The sequence below is a fragment of the Balaenoptera acutorostrata genome, chromosome 6 (assembly GCF_949987535.1).
Source record: "Balaenoptera acutorostrata chromosome 6, mBalAcu1.1, whole genome shotgun sequence".
NCBI classification, from domain to species: domain Eukaryota; kingdom Metazoa; phylum Chordata; class Mammalia; order Artiodactyla; family Balaenopteridae; genus Balaenoptera; species Balaenoptera acutorostrata.
Genome location: NC_080069.1, coordinates 120,621,619 through 120,641,551, shown reverse-complemented (window position 1 = coordinate 120,641,551; position 19,933 = coordinate 120,621,619). Strand labels below are relative to the sequence as shown.

Sequence of the window (19,933 nt, the reverse complement as noted above, 5' to 3'; positions counted from 1 at the left end):
CGCGGTCCCACCACCCGCTTCCTGCTCCTGAGTCAGAGGAAAGCCACCCTAAGAAGCCCATCCTTCGGTCGAAGGACCAAACTTAGAAGTGACTGTCCTGGGAAGGACGCTGGCATGAGGCTGCTCTGGTCCCTCCCACGGGCGCTGAGTGCAGTGATTCGGAGTGGCGGGAGGACCCCGGGTCCTCCAGGAAGCATTCTGCACTGCCCAGGGGCCTCTGCAGGCGGCACACCCAAGGCCGCTTGGAGGGACCTTTTCACATCAGTGCACCCCACGCCCCTCAGAGCTCCCGACTGTGCTGAGGGGGCGCGGGGCCTCTCGCCCAACTTGGTCTCCCAGACCTTCCACCCTCCCCGACTCCCACGGTGAGGAAACCTTTCCCCAAGCCCCTAGTTCGACCTCCAGAGTCGCGGTCAGGGTCCCGTTACTCTGCAGCTCCGCACAGTGAGGTGTGTCGCAGAGTGAGCAGCCTGCCTTCGGCCCCTCATACAGTGGGGGGAGCTCTGAAGAAAGCTCTAGAAGCTCAGTCCAAGCAACTCAAAGAGCGACCCTCGGGGAACCAAGTTAGGAGACGTGAAATGAACAATCAAGCTTCCACCTCCACCATCCAGGAGTGCTGTTTTACTAACATCCCCCGCCTGACGTGTCTGAGCTCTGAAGCCTGGTCACATTTTAGAGGAGTGAAGAGAATCACACTGAAGGCAAAGACGCCGAGAGATCCGTCTCATTATAAAACGGGGAAACGTCATTCCGTCTGGATCCCACCCGGCCAAGACGAGGACGAGACACAGCACTTACGAGGCCAGCACGCGCAGGCACACACGCCAGGCACGCACGCGCACGCACGCACACCCCCGGCTTCTAGAGCTGACCCACGAGCCCCAGTGCCTTCACAGCCCAATGGCTGCGGAGGGAGAGTCCACCTTCCGGCATCACCTCCTCAGAGGAACCCGCACCCTCCCTTCTCTGCGGACAAGGAAGGACCCAGACGCCCGTCAAGAGGAGAAGTGCCTCCTCCAGGGGGGACTCGGGCTCCCCGGCTCCCACGCCACGCTCTAAGCGCCAGGGCACGTCTCTCTTTCTAAGAGGAGCACGCAAACGGCTGGACAGTCCCTCCTCTTTTGGCACTTGGAGACGGGCCTAAGCGTCCGGGGCTGGAGGGTCTGGAAAGCCATCTTCTACCTGTTGAACGTAGTGTCCCTGCACAGAGCCCATGTTAACTGCTGATCCAGAGGGCTTCCCACTGGGGCTAGCAGAGCTAGGCCTGAAAAAACCAAAGGAGGGGGTGAGAACACACGCGTCACCACGGAAACGGAGTCAAGCCTCCAACAGAGGAAACAGACCCAGACAGCCAGAGCGCAGGGGGCGAGGGTGTCGCCACTGGGCCCTGGCACCTCCAACCCAGCTCATGGGGACACACCTGAGGGGCAGAGGCCAGGTCCCCACCACGGGCAGACACTGACCGGTCAAGACGACAGACGGACACCAACTGTCTCTCAGGTTTGGAGGGTCTAGACCAACATGATGCTCCAGACAAAAGGTCTATTAACCTGACACATGAGGGAATTCCCTGGCGGTCCAGTGGTTACGACTTGGTGCTTTTACTGCCGTGGACCCAGGTTCAATCCCTGGTAGGGGACTAAGATCCCGCAAGCCATGTGGCACAGCAAAAAAAAAAAAATTAAGAAAGAAACAAAAATGAACTTAAACTCCAACAGGAGTTTAGACTTCAAAAAAAAAAAAAAAAAAAAAAAAAAGGGAATTCCCTAGTGGTCCAGAGGTTAGGGCTTGGCACTTCCACTGCGGGGGCCTAGGTTCGATCCCTGGTCGGGGAACTAAGATCCTGCAAGCCGCACAGCGCAGCCAAAAAAAAAAAAACCCAAACAAACAAACAAACAAACCTGATACGTGAGTTATGCTGAGTATCTTTCCAGTCTTCACTTGCGGGGTGGAGGGTAGGGGTGGTAAAGAGAGATACCAAAAGTAACAAAAATGTAGAACATCTTTCTAAATGTGTTCCACTGACCAGACAACTAGCTCCCGGGGATGTTAATCAGGCGCTATGTGGAAAAAAGATTCTGGGGTCAAAAATCGTGAAGTAGTTATGTGTGCAAAGTTCAACAGGACTTTCCCCTGAGGGCCAGGGGGCTGCTCAGGCCCTATGCTGTGGTGCACCCCAACTCCCCAACAAGCCCTCTTGGGCATGCACTCCCCCCAAGTATCTGACCAGGGAACGCTTTTTTGACAGGGCATGCCTCAGAAACCCTGTTTCCAGAAAATTTAGGCAACACTGCACTGTAAAAATATACCAATTTTCCCAACCCCACAAAGACACCAACAATACAAAGGCTACTAATTAAGGCTTATATTTTCTAAATATTCTCCAAAGAATAAAGCTGCTGCTGCCATTCCTACAGTGAATGGACACAGGCGACTCTTGTTATGTGAGCGTCCCTTTCTGGATTTTGCCTGTGAGGAAGGCTCTGCAGCCAGATGAGGCTAAAACCTGCCTGGGGCAGCAGGGGAACGACAGCCTCTCTTTATGCTTGAAGCTTCCTTTTTCCTTCCAAATCACACTCATTGTTTGGTGCTGCTGTCCGTGTATATTTCTAACAGGTCTGTTATTTTGGCCTATGTGAAAAAAATGGTTGGAAAGCAAAACAAAAGTCAAGTCAAGCCAAGAGAGTGAAAATAAGAACAGGAAAGATAATGACACGGGGGAAAATTCACAAAAAGCCCTCTCTCGGGAAATGCAGCTGGAGTATGGCCTGACGTGACGGAGGAGGACTCGCCCTCAACACTCTGAGCGCGACGGGGCAGGGCGGGCGGCCGTGCGGGTGACCTTGCCCTCAGCCACGCCGGCAGCCTCGCGCAGGGCACTGCGGGGCACGCACACCTGTTTCACTCGTGTGCAGACAGGAGGAATCTCCCACACGTGACAAGAGTCGACTGTGCCAACCCTCGGGCCCAGCGCCGTGTGCTGCCTCCCCAGCCACACGCTTCTCCGCGGGTGAGAGAGCCATCAGAAGCCGACGCTCCCTGGCTTTCTAACACGCTGAGTCCTGCTGACCCTTGAGCATCACGGGTTGGAACTGCATGGGTCCACTTACACGTGGATTCTTTTCAGTAAGCACGTACTACACGACCTGCAGTTGGTCGAATCCTCGGATATGGAACTGTGGACACGAAGGGCTAAATGTAAAGTTATACTTGAATTTTCAACTGCATGGGGGGTCAGCGCCCCTAACCCCTGCGTTGTTCAAGGGTCAACTGTAACTCAACATCAGGACTGATACAAAGCCCCCTCTGAATCCAGCCAAGGGACCCGGGACAGTTACTGGAGGCGGAGACAGATCCTGAGAAGGCAAAGAAGGTACAGCTCACGCCCTACGAGCCCAGCAGCAGCAAGCCCTGGTGGGGACACAAGGCCATTCAAGGGACATGTGGCCCCAGGAAAGGAAACCCCGCCCCCCCCAAGGGTATCTGCCCTCTCTGCCAGTGAATCTTTTTTAAAAAATCTGGTGAGAAAGCTGTTAGTAGCCAGGGTCTGTCCTGACGCTATTATAACATTAGCTTTTCCTTTCCCTGCCTTTCCAGAAAGTTCTCCCATACCAGAACATTTTATGATGATGATTAAAAGCAAAACCATGCCCCAGAGTTCCTGAGTCTCCTGTGTCCCAGCACTGGAACTTCAGGGTGACACACGGGCTGACAAAGGTGACCCAGCCTCAGTGCCCTCGCGCTGCTCTCCCTGGGCCCACGATTCCGCAGCGAGGGCTCAGCTGTGAGCATCCGCCCCCAGGGCGTCTCTTTACCTGTAGGTCTGCGGTGACGGCATGGAGCCTCCTGAAGAAACATTCTGTTTACTGTCGGCAAAGTGGAAGCCCTTCATCTCCATCTGAGAAGACTAAAGACACCGAGGAGCGATGGGCTGTCACTGGAGCGCCCTGGGGACAGCTGCCCCCGCCACCAACCACCCTGGGCAGAGCCAGTGGGGGCCACGAGGGCTTCAGGACAGACAGGCATCTCGTCAAGGAGCGTGCACGCCTGGCCTTCCGGTGCAGGCTGGAGGCAGGAACGACCACGTGTGTTTGTTCCGTTTGTGCAGGTGGGAGGGCAGACTGTGCACCACCCCTGAGCACTGGCCGCGGTGAACGTGCCCTCTCTGCCCCGGAGGCCACCCTCTGCAGAACCCCGGGAGCTGGCAAGGACTTCGGCCCCCCAGACCTCAGCCGCAGGCACCTTCCTCCCCACTCTGCTCACCCAGGCCTGTTCACGCTGCTAGTGACACGTGACCAGGGCTTCCTGCCACGGGACCGAGAGAACTCGGCAACGAGTGGGCCACCAGTGGTCTGGCGAGGCCCGGAGCCTGCGTCCCAGACCGCCGGCACCCTCCCCCGCGATAGTGGCTCCTGACTGGCCAGAAAGGGTCCCCAAGACGGGAGCCCCACCCCGGGAGCCCCACCCCACCCCAGGGCCACAGCAGGACGGAGTCACCCTCACCTCTCTGCTGGTGTTAAGGACCGAAGGCTGGGACCCGGGTGGGAGCATTCTTCGGGGGGCCCCGACAGAGAGGCTCTGCCCCTGTGGCAGCTGGATGGACTGCGGCAGGAGCAGGGGCTGCTGCCCAGAGCCATACCGAGGCAGAGGCAGCTGGGAGCCAGGCAGCGGCATCGTCAGCTGCTGGACAACAGGGACAGTCAGGGGAGGAGGCCACAAACCGCCGTTCACACACGCATCCGAGCGCAACCGCGCGCCACGCTTCACGTTCTCATTCCAGATCAAAGGAAGCAAGGCCTTCACACAGTAGGACAGATTCTGGATAGAACACAGCAGAGATCACCCTAGACTTCATACTCTCAGTGGTAGGGGGCAAGCCTTAGGTGGTGAGAAAATAACTCGGACGGCTAGAAAATGAGCAGGACAGCTACGGGTGTCAAGTGCAGAAGGCGGGCGGCAAACCCCGTGTGCGTGTTGGGGGGCGGGGGGCGGGGAGAAAGGTCAGGAAGGTCTAGAAGCCTTCTCAGGAAGCAGTGTCCAAGCGAGTCCCAAAAGATGGGAGCTAGACAGGAAGGGTATCCTTGTGCCCCTTTTTGCAGCACAAAAAGGCAAGACTACTTCATGCTCTGCCTCTGAAGGTGACAGAAAACAACTGGGGTCTGGGGTTTAGGGCTCCTGCAGTCTTGGAGCCTTCTGAAGCCTGTTACCCTGAAGTCCAGAGCGAGGTGCGAGAAGGGAAGGAGGTGGGCCAGGAGACCCTCGGGACGGGGCGGGTGGGCCACCTGTGGTCTCTCGGTCACCTTCCTCTTCATCTCCCTGCTAGTGAGTCCACAGTGGAGGATCAGAAGGACCTATTGGAAGTGCATCACTGAGACGTGGGGCAGCCAGACCTCGAGGCCCGGGCCCCTCCTTGCGCACAGCTGGGTGCGGGAAGAAGGTAAGGGTGGCACAGCGTTTCTGGAGCGCCGGCTCGGGGTGCGGTGTGTGAGCTGACCTGAGTCTTAAAGAGGCACCCTGGCTGCTGTGCTGAGAACAAACTGGCAGCCGAGAGCACGAGCTGGGCAGGGGGTGGGTGGAGGGGAAGGGAAAGGGCCAGAGACTCTGAATACTTTTCAAAGGTAGGGCTGACGGGATGTGACGAATCAGCGGGGGCGCGGCGGAAGCAGGGACCCAGGGATGACCCATGCCGGACGTGAGCAGAGATGGCGGGCAGCCCACTGGGTCTGAGTGCAGGTCCAGGAGACAGAAATTCGGGAGAACTGGGAAGCGCTGGATTTGGGTGAGGCTGAGAGCCACAGGTCTAGAAAGAGGCCCGAAGACGGAGCGCAGAAGGCACAGCGACTTACTGCCTGGGGAGGCAAGGGGGAAACAGCAAAGGAGACCGGGAAGAGGCCTCAGGGAGGTGGAAGAAAAACCAGGAGCAGTGTCCTCGGAACCCAGAGAGCGTGAGTCGGGGGAAGGAGTGACCACTGGGTCAAATGCTACTGACGGGTCAGCAGGAGGAGGGTGAAGAACCGTCAGGTTCAGTAACGTGGAATCTACTGGTGTCCCTAAAGAAGCATTCTGTTTCTTAAAAAACGAGGAAAAACCGGGCTGCCTGGGGATGTGGCGGAAGGGACCCTCACAGCCGGAGGGCAGCACTGCAGCACCTCTGCGTGCTGATGGCGGGAAGAGGACGCTAGCTGGGGCAGCTCCCAGGTGGGCGGAGAGGATGGGCTGCCCGCTCTCACCCCAGGGCCCCTCGCAGGCTCAGAGACGTGGCGCTGGGAGCTTGCAGATGTTCTCTTTTCCTTGTTACGACTCATTTCTTTGGCTACACAGGATGCAAAATCACGGTGGGGGAGAAGGCAATGAGGAGGGTGGGGAGGTGCCCAAACGTTGGCTTTCCAGAGGGCGGCTGTATTTAACCTGAATCCAGTCTGACGGGGTCGGTTTCCCTCCAGTCTCAGGAAGCTGGGCTGAGGCGGGCCAGGGTTTAACCCAGGTGAGCACAGGGAGGGAGGAGTGGGACGGAGCTGAGTGCAAATGACAAGGAGCGGGGGACTTCCCTGGCGGTCCAGTGGTTAGGACTCCACGCTTCTACTGCAGGGGGCACGGGTTCAATCCCTGGTTGGGGAACTAAGATCCCGCGTGCCACGGCGCGGTCAAAAAAACAAAAAAGACAAGGAGGGTGTCTGGGGCTCTGCTGAAGGGGGCGGGGGGCAGGGATGGGGGAGGGAGAATTAAAAGGTGGTTGAAGGTGGGTCACTAGAGGGAGGGAGGGAGAAAAGTCAGAGGTGGTGACCAGGTAGGACCCTTCAGCCCGAGACGACGGGAGAGGTACAGCTACTGGCAGTGACCAGTCCAGACTGGAGGCGAGCAGGCACTGGTGGTGAGGCCGTGGAACTGGGGGCAGAGACCTAGGGGTGAGAGGTCACCTACAGAGACACCAAAACCCCTGAGAACTACAACGGGAGACGTGCTGGAGACTGAGCCACGGGCCAAAGGAGGGGAGTGACCCTCAGAACCGTCTAATGCGCCCACGGGTCGGGGGGAGGAGGATGTGGAACCGGACACGGGTTCAGCAACGTGGCGCTCGCAGCACACAGGGGCCAGTGGAGGCACAGTCTACGGTGGGGTGGGGGGCGGGCTCCAAAGCCAGGGTGTGAGGAGCAGGCGGGGAGAGTGGCCTAGAAGCACGAGTGTGCACGCAGAGGAGACACGCAGCCACCCCCAAGGCCACAGCAGGACGGGGGGGAGGCTGCAGGAGAAGCAGCGCCCTCGCTCTCGGGGAAAGCCAGGTCTCGGGACTGTTCACCAGAGGTGGAGGAGCTGGCCCTGGCCTGGCAGCCCAAGGACCAGTGGCAGTGGCTACAAGCAGCATGTAAGTCAGTGGGCATCACAAGGCAGGTAAGAGGGGAAACGATCATGAAGAAAAGAGACCTAGTGTTTTGAGGTGGGAGTGAGTGAATTCCTGACCTGTGGGAGCTGGGAGTCCAACATCTGGGAGGCGCCGAGCCCGGCGGCCTGGCCGAGCTGGCCCTCGTAGACCAGGGCTTGGTTTCCACTCATGGGCTGGTAGGGCGAGCCGGACTGGGGCTTCACCATCTCTAAGGGCTGCATGCCTGGGAACGCCGAGTAGGGGGGCTTCAAGGCTGTGCCTCCGGAGAGGATCATGGTGCTGGGCGGTGACAGGCTGGGGTGCATGTACACCTGAGATCTGCAAAAGCCAGACAGACGGTCGGGGCAGGTGCACGACTGCACCAGCTGATCTCACATGTGGGCACGCCTCAGAATCCCCCGAGGGCTCGCTCCAACACAGGCTGTCGGCTCACCCCCAGGGATTCTGACTCAGAAGGTCTGGGATGGGCCCTGAGAACTTGCACTTAAACAAGCTCCTAGACGGTGCTGCTGGTCTAGGGACCACGGTTTGAGCGTCCCTGGATTAAACAGACAGCACAGGACAGGAGACACTGAAAGAGTGGGCCAGAGGCAGCGAGATGCAGCAAGGAGGGAGAGCAGGCAGGGGGCCGGAGGACACGGAGAGAAAGGACAAGGCCGGGCCACAGCTCTACCACAGCGCAGCTCACCCTCACACCCGCCCCAAAGCAGGGGAGCGCAGAGCAGCAGCCGGCAAAGGGAAAAGGCCCACAGGCTGGGAAGGCTGAAACCCCTGTTGCGAGCTGCCAGCCCCCCAAGCCCTGGCATCTCACCTGAAGGGCTGTAAGGAGCTGAAGATCTCCTGAGACTGGGAGACGGGGAGCCCGCCCCTCAGTCCGAGCTGGGCTTGCGCTTGCAGAGACGTGTGAAGGGAAATTGGGATCTGCTGGGCAGCGGCAGCCTGCGGACCGGGAGCCAGGCCATCACCGCGCTGCCCTCCAGGCTGACGCCCACCCCCGCCTCCCAGCCCCGCCCGCCCTTCTCCACGGGCAGCCAACACCGCCCACAATGCAAACTCATGTCCTGCCTGTGCTTCCTTCACTCTTGGGAGAAAGCAGAAAACTGGCAGCAATCCCAAACCAGGGCACATCCCTACACTGGATTCTGCACAGTGCTGGGAACGCTAGCTACACGTATCGACAGAGGTGGGTTTCAGAAACGCCAACGGTGGATGGAAAATGTGCATGAAGAATAATACGTGCAGTATGATCCAGTTACACGAAGAGCAAGATCTTGCAAAACCAAACAACATAACATTTAAGAACATGTTATGAACAGAGATCAGGACAGGCCACGTCCTCCGTCCCCAAAACGGCACTTCATCCTGGTCTGTGCGGGCACACAGGTCGGTGGGGCTGCAGGACGATTAGGAAGGCCCAGCACCAGCTTCAGGAGGAAGACTTCCAAAAAGCATCCCCTCGCGGCACAGAAATTATGCCAATTCTGCATAAAAACAAACACCTGCTCGCTTCTACAACTACCTCTTTCTAACGCATCCATGCCTGGGAGTCTAGGCCTTTCTTCTCTTCATCAGAAGGATACCTGATCACCAAAGAGAATTCCGTTTCAGTGAATTCCCCAGCTAGGGCACAGGAGAGCTTCGAGAGGGAAAACTAAGCAGAGTCTGGAGCACTCAGCTCCATTCCTCCTCCTTGTCTCTCGTGTACTCATCCAATAAATACTGACTGGCTGCCACACGTGCCAGGTACTGAGCATTAACGTGAGGGGTACAAAAAATGAGACACGCCACGGACAAATAATGAAGAAGGTAATTACGCCGTGTGCTGCACCCCTTCCCCCACCCCCGCGGGGCCACCTGGCTCGCCGTCATCACCTGTTGGTAACTCTGCTGCTGAGGTATCGTCTGAGGAACCAGCCGGGGCTGACTTGCAAACACATGGCCATCCAGGTAGAGAGGTGGCAGGTGGTTGCCTGGAAACAGAATCCGAGGGGGTGAAACGGGATCAAGTCTCAGTGTTCCAGGAGGTCCTGGGAATCAGTGGGAGGAGGGAGTGTGCACGGCCCAGCGCCCAGGAGGAGGGGCTGGCTGCAGCCTGCCCTCCCCACCTCACCCATTCACCCACTGCCCCGCACATGGGGGCCGGGGGGTTCATTATAAAGGAAGGCTGCCTTGGTCTCTCAGTCACCTTCCTCTTCATCTCCCTGCTATTGAGTCCACAGTGGAGGGTCAGAAGGATCTACTGGAATTACATCACTGAGACTCTGGCAGCCAGACCTCAAAATCCCCACAGGCTCCCTTGGGGCACCAACACAGTGACGAGGACGGTGACAGGATAAAATTGGGCTCAGCTGATACAAAGCACTTCCCAGACGTGAGCTCGTCTCATTGGCGTGGCGACCCCACCCAGGGCCACCATCACCCTGTGTTATGTCACGGAGGAGGGGGCACAGCTCAGAGAGCTTCTCATGCGACACGGTCTGACCCAAAGCCAAGTCTCTGATCAGTCCCCTCTCCAGGAGGCAGAAGAGCCTCACCAAAGTCGCACGGTCCTGCTTCCCAGCCTAGGAAGCAGGTGACCTGAGCACGTGGGAAGCTACGACCCCTAGCCTAGAACGCGCCCCCCCTCTACACACTCCTTAAGTCAAGGCAGGGGTGGCGCTCAGGGCTGCGAATCCAGCCTTTCTCTCGAGTGAAGGGAGGAGGCTCCCTGAGCTGGCTCGCAGGGGAGGTACCTGGAAGAGACGCAGAAGGTGCGACCGAGGCCACGGGCATGGGGGGCATGGAGACCCCGCCGAAGGAGCTGTAGCTGACCCCGCTGGAGGCTGCCCCGGAGGACGGCGGCTGCAGGCCCGAGCCAGCGCCTGCTGGGGAGCTCTGCTCCGGCAAACTGGGCGAGTTTTCCCAGGCCTTGCGCGCAGACTCCATCTTCGGAAGCAAGGAGGTGGGGGAGACGAAAATCACCGTCCGGGAGGCAGCGGACGGCACAAGCTAAGCCCGGGGAGGGAGGGCGGGGCTGCCCGCTCCTGCCCCTTCACAAGCCAAGGCACCGGGTGGCCCCGCCTTGCTCGGGGCCAGTGTTACCTTCAGAGTGAGGTCGGCGGTGGGGAAGGACATCTGGGAGAGGCCGATGGCCCTCTGGATGTGATGATCGCGCCGGAGAATGGGAATACTCTGTGCCAACCCAGCCTGAAGGGGAAGGAGACCACGGAACACTGACAGGCCCAGAGAAAGCGAGACGACGTGTCCAAACACGCCTTCCGTTTTGGTCGTGTGCACTCGAGACCCCTGCAAATAGCTGCCTCCACCGATTCTCTCGAAAGAAGGCCGTGGAGAGCCACCCTCATCCCCGCACCCCGAGCCCTCCAGCGGGGCCGCCGTGTTTTGGCAACATAAACACGGCTGGCTGCCAGCACGCAGGCACCACTACACGGCATGGAGATACCAGGTCCTGTCTCAGCCCCCTCCCCCAAAACTGTGTAAAAGAGGTCCTGGTAACACATGTTCGGAAATGCAACCGCTAGGCCCTCCTCCTGCAGTGCCCAGCACCCATCAGCACGATACAGGGATTCTGAGAAACTGCAGAGTAAAGAAACCTGTTGAGCGCAGCATTCTCAAACATGTGCGACCACAGAACCTGGGAGGTTTTAAATCACAAAGTGCCAAATAAACCAGACCTCAGGAGTTACACTATCCCATTTTAAGCTCACAAAACCAGAGCGTGGAACAACTTGCTCAAGGACGCGTAAGTAGCTAGAGACAGCATCAGGACTCAAACCACGTCCGCCCAACCCCAGAGCCATGGCTGGTTCGCCCCCTCTGGTTTCGGAACACCTCACGAGGCTCTTGCTCTTTTTGCCCGGGGCCTGCTGGCACGGGGACGACAGAGCTGGAGGTGGAAGCACAGACTTACGTTACTGGCCAACGCGTCCTGAAGTTTGACAACTGGATTCCCCGCGGGACCAGAGGCAGAAGCGGGCTGCAAGCTGAAATCAGAGTCCTGGAAAAAAAGGAGCAAAGCCCACAGGAGTCACCATGGCTCACCTTCTGTCAGAGACGCACATTAACGTGATCTGCCATCTCCGCAACTCAAAAACCCACCAAGCAGCATTCACCACATGAGCAAGATGGCCAGATGTTTCCCGATGGCCCCCGAGAAAGGAGGCCCCCCGCTTCTCTCTGCCCGGCTCCCTGCTCGGCCTGAGAACCTGCCTGGTGTCAGCAGGGAGACCGAGAAAGCAGCTCACAGCACCTCTTCACCTGCAAAGCCACCCGCCACGCTCCCCTGGAGCACTGCCAGCGCCCATGTCCCCGCTCCTTCTAGGAGCCCACCCTAACAAGCATCAAAGGCGGGGGGCGGGCCACAGGTAGAAGGAAACAAATCAAAGCCTCACCTTTGGATTGACTCCAAATTCAATGGGTGGCACTGGCAGCACGGAGTCCACGTGAATCTCCACCCCATTAACAGGGGGGACCACAGCCCCTTGAAGCCGCTCAGCCCCCTCGGAGCCCTTCCTGTTTTTCAGAGACCGCTCATTGCCGATGGGTCCTGGTCTGTGCTCCTTGCTCTGTCCCGAGCCTTGTTCGGAATCCTTGATGGAAAAGCAGAGAGGCTGAGATGCACAGCCTGGAATTACCCTGATCTCCAGCTTCCAAGGCACCGGGAGTCGGGGAAGAAGACAAAAGACACCAGCCCTTCCGCCCAGCCCGGCCCCGGAGAGCCAGACTCCCAGGTTACCTTCGGCTCCGACTGCTTCTGAGTCTGCTCCTTGTGGCCATCGGCCTTGGGCTCCAGGCTGGGCCCGCTCACCTCCTCGGGTTTCAGAGTGCCGTACGGGGAGCTGCGCTGCGAGGAGGTCGCCGAGGACTCCCGAGACTCGGCGCTCAGGTCAACGCCGCTGTCTCCCTGGCTGCTCTTAAAGCCCTGCTGTGCAGGACACAGGAGGGTCAGAGCCCGTCCCCTCTCCGCCTGCCTGCCTGCAGAGTGAGACTGGGCGGCACGACACGTCCCCGGCCCAAGCCCATCATCACAGGCACGCGTGGGCCCTGCACGGAGACCACAAACCCGCTGCGCTTGTGACCACCGCCCGATGCCGAGGAGAGGCCCTCACGCCGCCTACCCAGGGTGGGTGCTCCCTGGCCATCCCCGCTCTTCCTCCCTCCCACACAAGCCCCTCCCGCAGATCCGAAAGCAAGACTGGAGACCAGTGACGAGCCAGGCTCACTGCCCGGCCAGGGAGAGCACGGGCGGGCCTCTGGGACGGCGGCGGACCTGAGCACATGCCTGGCGCCCGGCGGCCACTCACCTCGGCAGAGCCGGGCTCGGTGCCGGCAAAGGCGGTGGTGGCTTTGGCCCAGGAGTCGCCGGTCGAGGCCTGAATGGGGAGGGCTGCTAGGGAGGAAGACAGAGAGTCAGGACGTCGAAGAGGACCCACCGAGCCAGAAAAACAAGCACAGGCGCAGCTCACACAAACCCAAGTCTCTGAACCGCCCCTACTCCCACCGCAACCGACCCGTTAGCGAAAGAGGATCTTCTGGTCTGATACCTTCACCCGACTTTCCAACATCCTCAGGCAGATCTCCGTGAACGTGCTTCCCGTGATTGCCCTGACTATGTGCTCTACTAAACACACCAGCAACTTTTCACTCACACCGGTTAGAATGCTCTATCACTACCTCTGCTGTGGTGAAGCTTTTTGCACATAAACCATTTATTTCTACAAGTTGGCACCTCTACAAGTCTCTGAAAAATTCAAGCTGATGTTACTGAACTTTTATTAGCCCACAGACCACCCTGAGAACCCAACAAAAGCCATGGACCCTGTGTGCGCACATGAAATCTCACATGCTCTTTTTAAGATCCAGGGGCCCTGTGAAGTCACCCACAGACCCCTGGTCTGAGCAGCCAACGAGATGCTGCAGAATGCTGGAGGGAGAGCGCGACTCCTGAGTTAGCCCACTCTGCTTGACCAATATGGCGCGTAAGTATTTTTGGACATCTGTACCATGACACCCACCACTCTCACAACCAAACTGACTGATCAAAATTTTATTAAAAATTATCGTACTTTCCAGTCAGAGTTGACTATTTCCCAATGTTATTTTGCAATGTGTTGGAACCAAGGTTTTAACCAGGAACATGAAGATAGGCCATGAGGTAAAACTGAAAGAATCAGGTCCAGAACCTAGGCTCTTGGGTGTTTGTCACGTGGCATTGGGGTTGTCACTTCACTCTGGAAGCCTCGGCTGCTTGGAATCAAAGAGTTGGAGGGCTTCCCTGGTGGCGCAGTGGTTGAGAGTCTGCCTGCCAATGCAGGGGACACGGGTTCGAGCCCTGGTCTGGGAAGATCCCACATGCCGCGGAGCAACTGGGCCCGTGAGCCACAACTACTGAGCCTGCGCGTCTGGAGCCTGTGCGCCGCAACAAGAGAGGCCGCGATAGCGAGAGGCCCGCGCACCGCGATGAAGAGTGGCCCCCGCTTGCCGCAACTAGAGACAGCCCTCGCACAGAAATGGAGACCCAACACAGCCATAAATAAATAAATAAATAAATAAATAAATTTATTAAAAAAAAAAAAGAGTTGGAAATGGATGATTTCTCCAAGCTCCCTGTGTATACCCTGCAGGGCCCTGCCGAAAGCAGGCGTTCAAGAAGAATCTGCTCAATTAAAATGGTTTTGTATTTTAAAATGAAAAATTACCAGAAAAATAGCACTGGGTAGAAATTTTTTCAGGGAAACAAATTTTGTAAAAGGTAAGGGCCACCCTAGCCTGGTTTCAAACCTAAGACAGCATTTGGGGAGGAGCCGACAGAAACTTCCTTCTGCTGAGGAAAGAGCACACAGCACAGACAGGAAAGCTTCTGGACTCCTGCTCTCCTGAGCAGTCGTCTGCTGCTCTTCCTCAAGGGAAGAAGAAAGGATAACCAGTGTGGGCAGAGTCAAGCCAACTCCCCGAGTGACCTCAGCTGGGCGGGGGTGGGGGCCATCCTTTTCCATCACTGGATACGGAATGCTCTCCTCTCCACCAAATTTCAGGCAGGGAAAATCTGACATCTGTTCAGAGGCTGCAGCAGCACGTGGTGCTAACATGGCATCCAACGCCCTGACTCAGCAGAGGAAGCCGGGAAACAGGTAACGCTCCGTCTGTGTTCACGGCCCCAAAGCAGGACGCTCCCTCATGAGAGGCCCCGAGCCCATGAGGCGGCCGTGGGCCGCGTGGCTGAGCCCAGACCCCGAGCTCTTACCCTGGCCGCTGCTCTCCCAGATCTCGGTGCCCAGGCTACTGCCAGGCACAGTTCCATCACCTTGCTCCAGGCACAGGTGGTTCTGCTTTTTCGCAAACCGAGGAGGAATACGAGAGGAAAGACTTCGGCCTTTGACAGGTACCTAAGGAGAAGAAAGGTGATGCGGTCGGGCCTCGACCTCAGACATGAAGGATAACAAGCTCTCCCCAGGAAGACTATCCCAGGCGCCAGAACCACACCCCCGGAAACTGCTCCATTGACGCTACAGCCAGCGGCGCTACAGCACTCCTCAGCCAAGACCTCAACCACGTGGGAACTGCAGTGCCTGCCGACCAAACCGCCCCCGGAAGCGACCCGTGGGCTGTGACCTGGGACTGCCGGGCAAGGGAGCAGTGCTCGGCCCCGACTCCGTTTCGAGTACAGAGTCGCCAACCCTCGTGACCCCCAGGGTGATGAGTCTCGTCCCACTCAGGCCGGAGCACAGGGGAAGGAGGGTGGACTTCGGGGCTGATGGAGGCCTGCGTCCTGCTCGGCCCTGTTTCAGCGGGTGTCACCCTGGACCAGTGCCCCTCATCTACTGCCATGGAGCCATAGGGATAGCGGGCCCTGGGAGGCAGCGCATGTTTAATAAACACGCCTTCTTCCTCTCCTGTCTTGGGCCTAATTCAGAAGCCCCGTCCACCCCGGCCCCGGCCCCGCCCACGCCTCGCACCCCGACCTGCACGGCTGGCTCCTTCCTTCTCCTCTCTTCCTCCAGCACACGGCGCTGCTTCTTGGTCAGGACTTCGATGAAGCCTTCCCCCACCACAGAGCCCACCTCAGTCTCCTCTCCGGGGCTGGAACCGCAGTTTTCAACGATGGCATCTGAACCAAGATTCCCAAGGGAACACAGTGAGTGGTTCCATTTACTGGGAGCCAAGAATAACCCAACCCTACGGGCACCAGATATCTAAGGACCGGCTCAGCTCAGAGGCCAGGCTCTTAGCTGGCTTGGGCCTCAGCACGTTTCACCAGGGTCTAGGAAACCCAGCTATGATTTCTACACCCTTCTCACGGCCCCTCTAACACAGTGTTACCTCAAATCAAAGAGGCTACGGTTAAGAAAAGAGTCTTCGGAGACAGACACACTTAGGTCCCAGCTCCGCTCCTAAACAGCTGTGTGACCTTGCACGAACCACTCAACTTCTCTGGGCCTCAGCTTCCCCATCTTTAAAACTGGGACACCGCAGGGCTGTTATGGGGGTTCAGCAAGGTTGTGAGCGACATGAAGGCAGGAATCCTTTCTGTTTTGCTCTTAACCCAGTACGTGCCCAGAAGCTAAGATATTCAGTGAAAGGGCAAACTCAGCAACCCACAGAGGTGGCCACGGCTCCCCATTTTGCCCGGATTCTTCTTCCCCTGAAGATGTGAGGTGACACTCACTTCCATAGTTCAGGTCAAACGGTTTCATGGTCTCTCCCTGTTCGCCTGCCCTCTGGGCAGCCAGCTGGGCCGCCTCCTCTGCCTTCTCACAGGAGGCTTCGGGGATGTCAGAGGTGGCGTGGGCTGCCCGCTCCAGCGTGTAGTGGCCGCTCCCACTGCTGCAGCCAAGGCCTCCAGGCAAGGTGTCATCCGGGGACCTGTAAAGGAAGGGGGAGCTCGTTAGCTCAGAAGGAACCAGCGGCTGGGGAAGGAGAGAGAAGGACAAACCGCACATGCACGCAGAGCACGCACACAAGCGCAGCGCCCTGATCTTTGTCACTTCCTCTCAGCAGAGGCCGCGTGCTGGCGGCAGCGCGCTCTGCGAGCCCGTGTGGAGGCTGCCCCAGCAGCACTGCTACGGCAGAGCCCACGGGAACACTGCTCTCTCTCCAACCCCTTCCCAGGGCTGACACTTCTGTTCTTTCCCGCTGTGTGCCAAACCCAGTAGGGCTACAGAAAGGAGAGAGACAAGGGGGAATGCTTAGAACGGGGCTGCAGAACTTCCTGCTCCTCTCGTAAGACTGACCAGAGAGGAGCCCAGGCCCCGCCCTACTGCCAGCCCAGTTACTGGGGTAGAAATCAGAAGCAAAGCCAAGTCTTGGCATCTGGGGCCTAGAAAGCTAGTCTAGATGGACACCTAAAAGAACCCGCATTCTTCTGTGGTTCCTTCTTCGGGGGTACGGATTAATTACAGGCCAGGCTTCGGTGCCCTGAATTCTAAGGAGGCTGGGAGGCGGGAAGCCGTCTTCCTCAGCACGCTGGGGCATGGCCTGTGCACGATGAGGAATGCAGGCTGCACAGCGTCTGCCCTTGCCCTGATTCCGGGCCAGGCTCGGGCACTGAGCCGACACTGAGCACCGATCATCCCCCCCCGACCAAAGCCTCTAATTCCAAACGAGAGGTGCTCACCAGGCCTTGGGCAGCTCACTCCCTTTGCTTACCGCCTGGCTCTCACCAGGCCGAGGTGGCAATCCCAAGCGGCGCTGCTTCTCTTGACTGGCGAGAAGCAACACCACTCAGGGAAGAGCGATCTCTGCGGGGCCAGGAGGCCAGCGATGCCCGTGTTTCTGGAGGACGCTGCCCGGAGCCAAGGGGTCCGGTGGACTGACCGGTGCTCACGAGGCGCCGTGAACAGGGAGCGCCCCTCTGTGGCGGGGGCCCCTCGGCTGGACTCCGAGGAGACACACGGGGGCTGAAGTCATGAGACAGGGACGGGGGCGGGCACCACAGGGGGGCCAGCGGGGCGGGGACTCTAGTCTTAGTTTTGAAGCCACAACAACAGCAGCAGCAGCAACAGCACGCCACGAGAGAAGCAGACAGCAGCGCGAGAGCCAGTGACGGAGACGCTCACGTACAATGGCCTCGGCGGGCGGGCGCCCTCCTGGAGCGCAACAAGGGGAAAGGAGTCGGGGCCCTGACACACGGCGGGACACGCATGCATGAAGTGCCGCTGGGACAACCGGCTAACAGAACGACAGCAACAAAAAAGAACCCGGGACTCTGTTTCCGGTTTACCTTTTGGCTTTCAAAGGCGTCCCACTCTGATGGCTCTCATAACGGGGAGAAGTTTCACCGCCACCTGGCCTAACAGACTTCTCCCCAAACCCTCCCGGCTCCAGCTTCCGGCTCTGTCTGTCAACGAGGGGTCTCTGGCCGGAGAAGCTCCGCTTGGCCAGCTCCTTCTTCTCACCCGCGCTTGCCCCGGGCAGGCCGTCGGCCTGGGGCTCGGGCTCGGGCCCGGGCCCGTCCCGCCTCTCCCGCCTCTCGCTGAAGTCGCTGCTCTCGGAGGCCGTCTCCCACTCCTCGTTGGCGTGGTCCGAGGAGTTCTGGTAGGCGAGCTCGGGGGACCTGCGGCCCGTGGTGCCGCTCCTGTCCCCGGGACAGGGTCTGGGCCGGCCCGGCCACTGGCCCGCCGGCAGGGGCTGCTCATCCTCCGGTCCCCACAGGCCCAGGGCCTCCCGCTCCTGCCGAAGGCGCCGGAAGCGGGGGGGCTTGTCCTGGCGCGGGGGCCGTCTTCTCCTGAAGGGCCGGTTCTCGGCATTTTCGGAATCTGCCGCGTGGTCATCCTGGAAGAAGGCCCTCTTGTCCTCCACACGGCCATCCTCGAAGCCCCGGGTGCCCAAGGCGTCGGGGTGTCTGTAGGTGTCCGGGATGTAGTCTCTGTCTGAGGGCCGCCGGGCCCCGCACGTGTCGGGGGGGCCGGACTCCTGCCAGGAGGCGCCCAGACCCCGGTTCGGCCAGGGGGCCGCCTCCTTGGCCGCGAAGGTTCTCCGGCCATATGCGCAGTTGCTCAGCCGCGGGGGGAGGGCGCGCCCGAAGGCCCGCGGGCCTCGGTTCTTGGCCTCTGGCCCGCCGTGGTCCTCGGGGTACATCCTGCCGGACCGCCAGGACTCCCTGAAGTCGCCCTTCCTCCCGGCGGCCTCCTCCCTCTCCGGGAGCGCGCCCTCGTCCCCGGTCTCGGCGCCCCGCTGCCGCCGCCGCTTGGGAAGCTCCTCGTACTCAGAGCCCTCGCTGTGGGTCTCGCTGGCGATCCTCCGCCGGGGCTTGGCCCGGGGGAAGTCGTCTGCCAGCCCGAACTCTCGCGGTCCCCGGCCGCGGCTGCTCCTCTGGCTGCTGCCGTAGAGGCCGCGCGCCCCAAGGACGCCCCCGCCACAGAGGCCGCCGCCCGCGGGCCGCCCGCGGAAAGTGAACTCTCGGAACCCGCGGCCGCGGCCCCGGGCCTGCCCCCGGCCCCCAAAGGCCTGCTCCTCGTCAATAAAGATCCAGTTATTCCTCTTGGTAGGCGGTGTGTGGCTGGCCTCCCGGGAGGGGCTGGCCTCCCGGGCCCCGACGGGCTTGTCATCCTCCTCCGGCCGGCTGGCCCCGCGGCCCAAGGCAGCACGGGCCGAGCCCTGGTCCTCCGAGGCGGCCGGGGCCACGTTGGCCAGCGCGGGGTCGTTCTCTTGGTCCTGGTCCTCGGCCGTCTCGCAAACGGGCCCCGTCTCCCGAGCCAGGCGAGCGCTCCCCTCTCCCAGCTCCGGCTTCATCTTGTCGAGCTCCTTCTCCTTGTCTTCCACCTTGAGGGCCTTCAGGACGGGCTTCTTGATGGGGCCGGACCTCCGGGTCCTGCTGGTCTGCTCAGGGTGCTGGCTGCCGGCGCCCCGGGCTTCTGGCGTCCACGCGGGCTCCAGGGCCGGCTGTCTGCCGGGGCTGCCTTCCTTCTCCCAGGAGGAGACACTGAAGGACAGTTCCTCCTGGGGCGCCTCCTTCTCGACCCTGGTGTCTGGGTCGGCGGTCTTCGGCTGGCGGCTCACGTCCCAATCACTATACTCTGGTTTTTTCTCAGCCGGGGCAAAGTCGGGCTCCAGTGTGGAACACCTGAGATTTGGGGTGTGACTCCCAGGTGCGCCTGCTTCCTGAACATTTTCTTGGGGTGGAAACAAAAGCTCCTGGCCTATTCTTTGAGAAGAGACACAGCTGTCAAAGTCTGCTGGGGCCTTCTTGTCAAAAGCACTCAAGTACTCCTCCCCTCTCTCCTCAAGGAGATTGCGCCGGGCACTTACGCCCCCTGACCTTCCAGGTGAGGCAGAGTAAGAGCTTTCATTCCTGAAAAGGAACCAGAAAAATCAGTCAATGTGATTGGAGCCTGGTTCCTGGGTTCCATGCTGAACACAGTTTAGTTTTAAAAAGAAAAATTTAAAAAAAAAAAGAAAAAGAAAAAAACATAGGCACCAACATTCGCTCTATCTTTAAACAGGTCTCAGAGATGCTGGGCCATGGGCTGGTGGCGGCCCCTGGAGTCCAGAGAGTGAAGAAGTCAGTGGCCGGTGGACTCAGCGAGCAGCCGGGGATCCTCTGGTTCACACAAG

The 19,933-nt window shown here is 59.4% G+C and overlaps 1 protein-coding gene and 2 non-coding genes across 20 annotated transcripts in view; all 3 read right to left on the bottom strand.

The window, feature by feature from the left end:
- The window catches only part of PRRC2B (proline rich coiled-coil 2B), an 85,822-nt gene that overhangs the window by 2,535 nt on the left and 63,354 nt on the right, over window positions 1-19,933 (bottom strand). For 3 of the 18 annotated variants that reach the window (XM_057547583.1, XM_057547584.1, XM_057547598.1), the window contains 17 exons: window positions 17,601-19,670; window positions 16,047-16,243; window positions 15,343-15,488; window positions 14,625-14,766; window positions 12,685-12,770; window positions 12,117-12,305; window positions 11,773-11,970; window positions 11,292-11,378; window positions 10,463-10,567; window positions 10,114-10,306; window positions 9,254-9,351; window positions 8,193-8,320; window positions 7,459-7,699; window positions 4,504-4,683; window positions 3,816-3,907; window positions 3,111-3,176; window positions 1,183-1,264 (listed from right to left, as the gene is read on the bottom strand). In XM_057547583.1, coding sequence (XP_057403566.1) covers window positions 1,183-1,264; window positions 3,111-3,176; window positions 3,816-3,907; window positions 4,504-4,683; window positions 7,459-7,699; window positions 8,193-8,320; window positions 9,254-9,351; window positions 10,114-10,306; window positions 10,463-10,567; window positions 11,292-11,378; window positions 11,773-11,970; window positions 12,117-12,305; window positions 12,685-12,770; window positions 14,625-14,766; window positions 15,343-15,488; window positions 16,047-16,243; window positions 17,601-19,670 — 4,300 coding nt within the window. Of the gene's footprint in view, window positions 1-1,182; window positions 1,265-1,901; window positions 2,061-3,110; window positions 3,177-3,815; window positions 3,908-4,503; window positions 4,684-5,099; window positions 5,352-7,458; window positions 7,700-8,192; window positions 8,321-8,900; window positions 8,962-9,253; window positions 9,352-10,113; window positions 10,307-10,462; window positions 10,568-11,291; window positions 11,379-11,772; window positions 11,971-12,116; window positions 12,306-12,684; window positions 12,771-14,624; window positions 14,767-15,342; window positions 15,489-16,046; window positions 16,244-17,600; window positions 19,671-19,933 lie in introns of those variants that run through there. The other 15 variants (XR_009008513.1, XM_057547585.1, XM_057547586.1 and 12 more) reach the window with 15 other exon arrangements.
- LOC114235571 (small nucleolar RNA SNORD62) lies at window positions 5,289-5,374 on the bottom strand. The gene has a single exon (XR_003621720.1). It is a non-coding gene; the product is annotated as a small nucleolar RNA SNORD62 (small nucleolar RNA).
- Window positions 9,555-9,640, bottom strand: LOC114235570 (small nucleolar RNA SNORD62). The gene has a single exon (XR_003621719.2). It is a non-coding gene; the product is annotated as a small nucleolar RNA SNORD62 (small nucleolar RNA).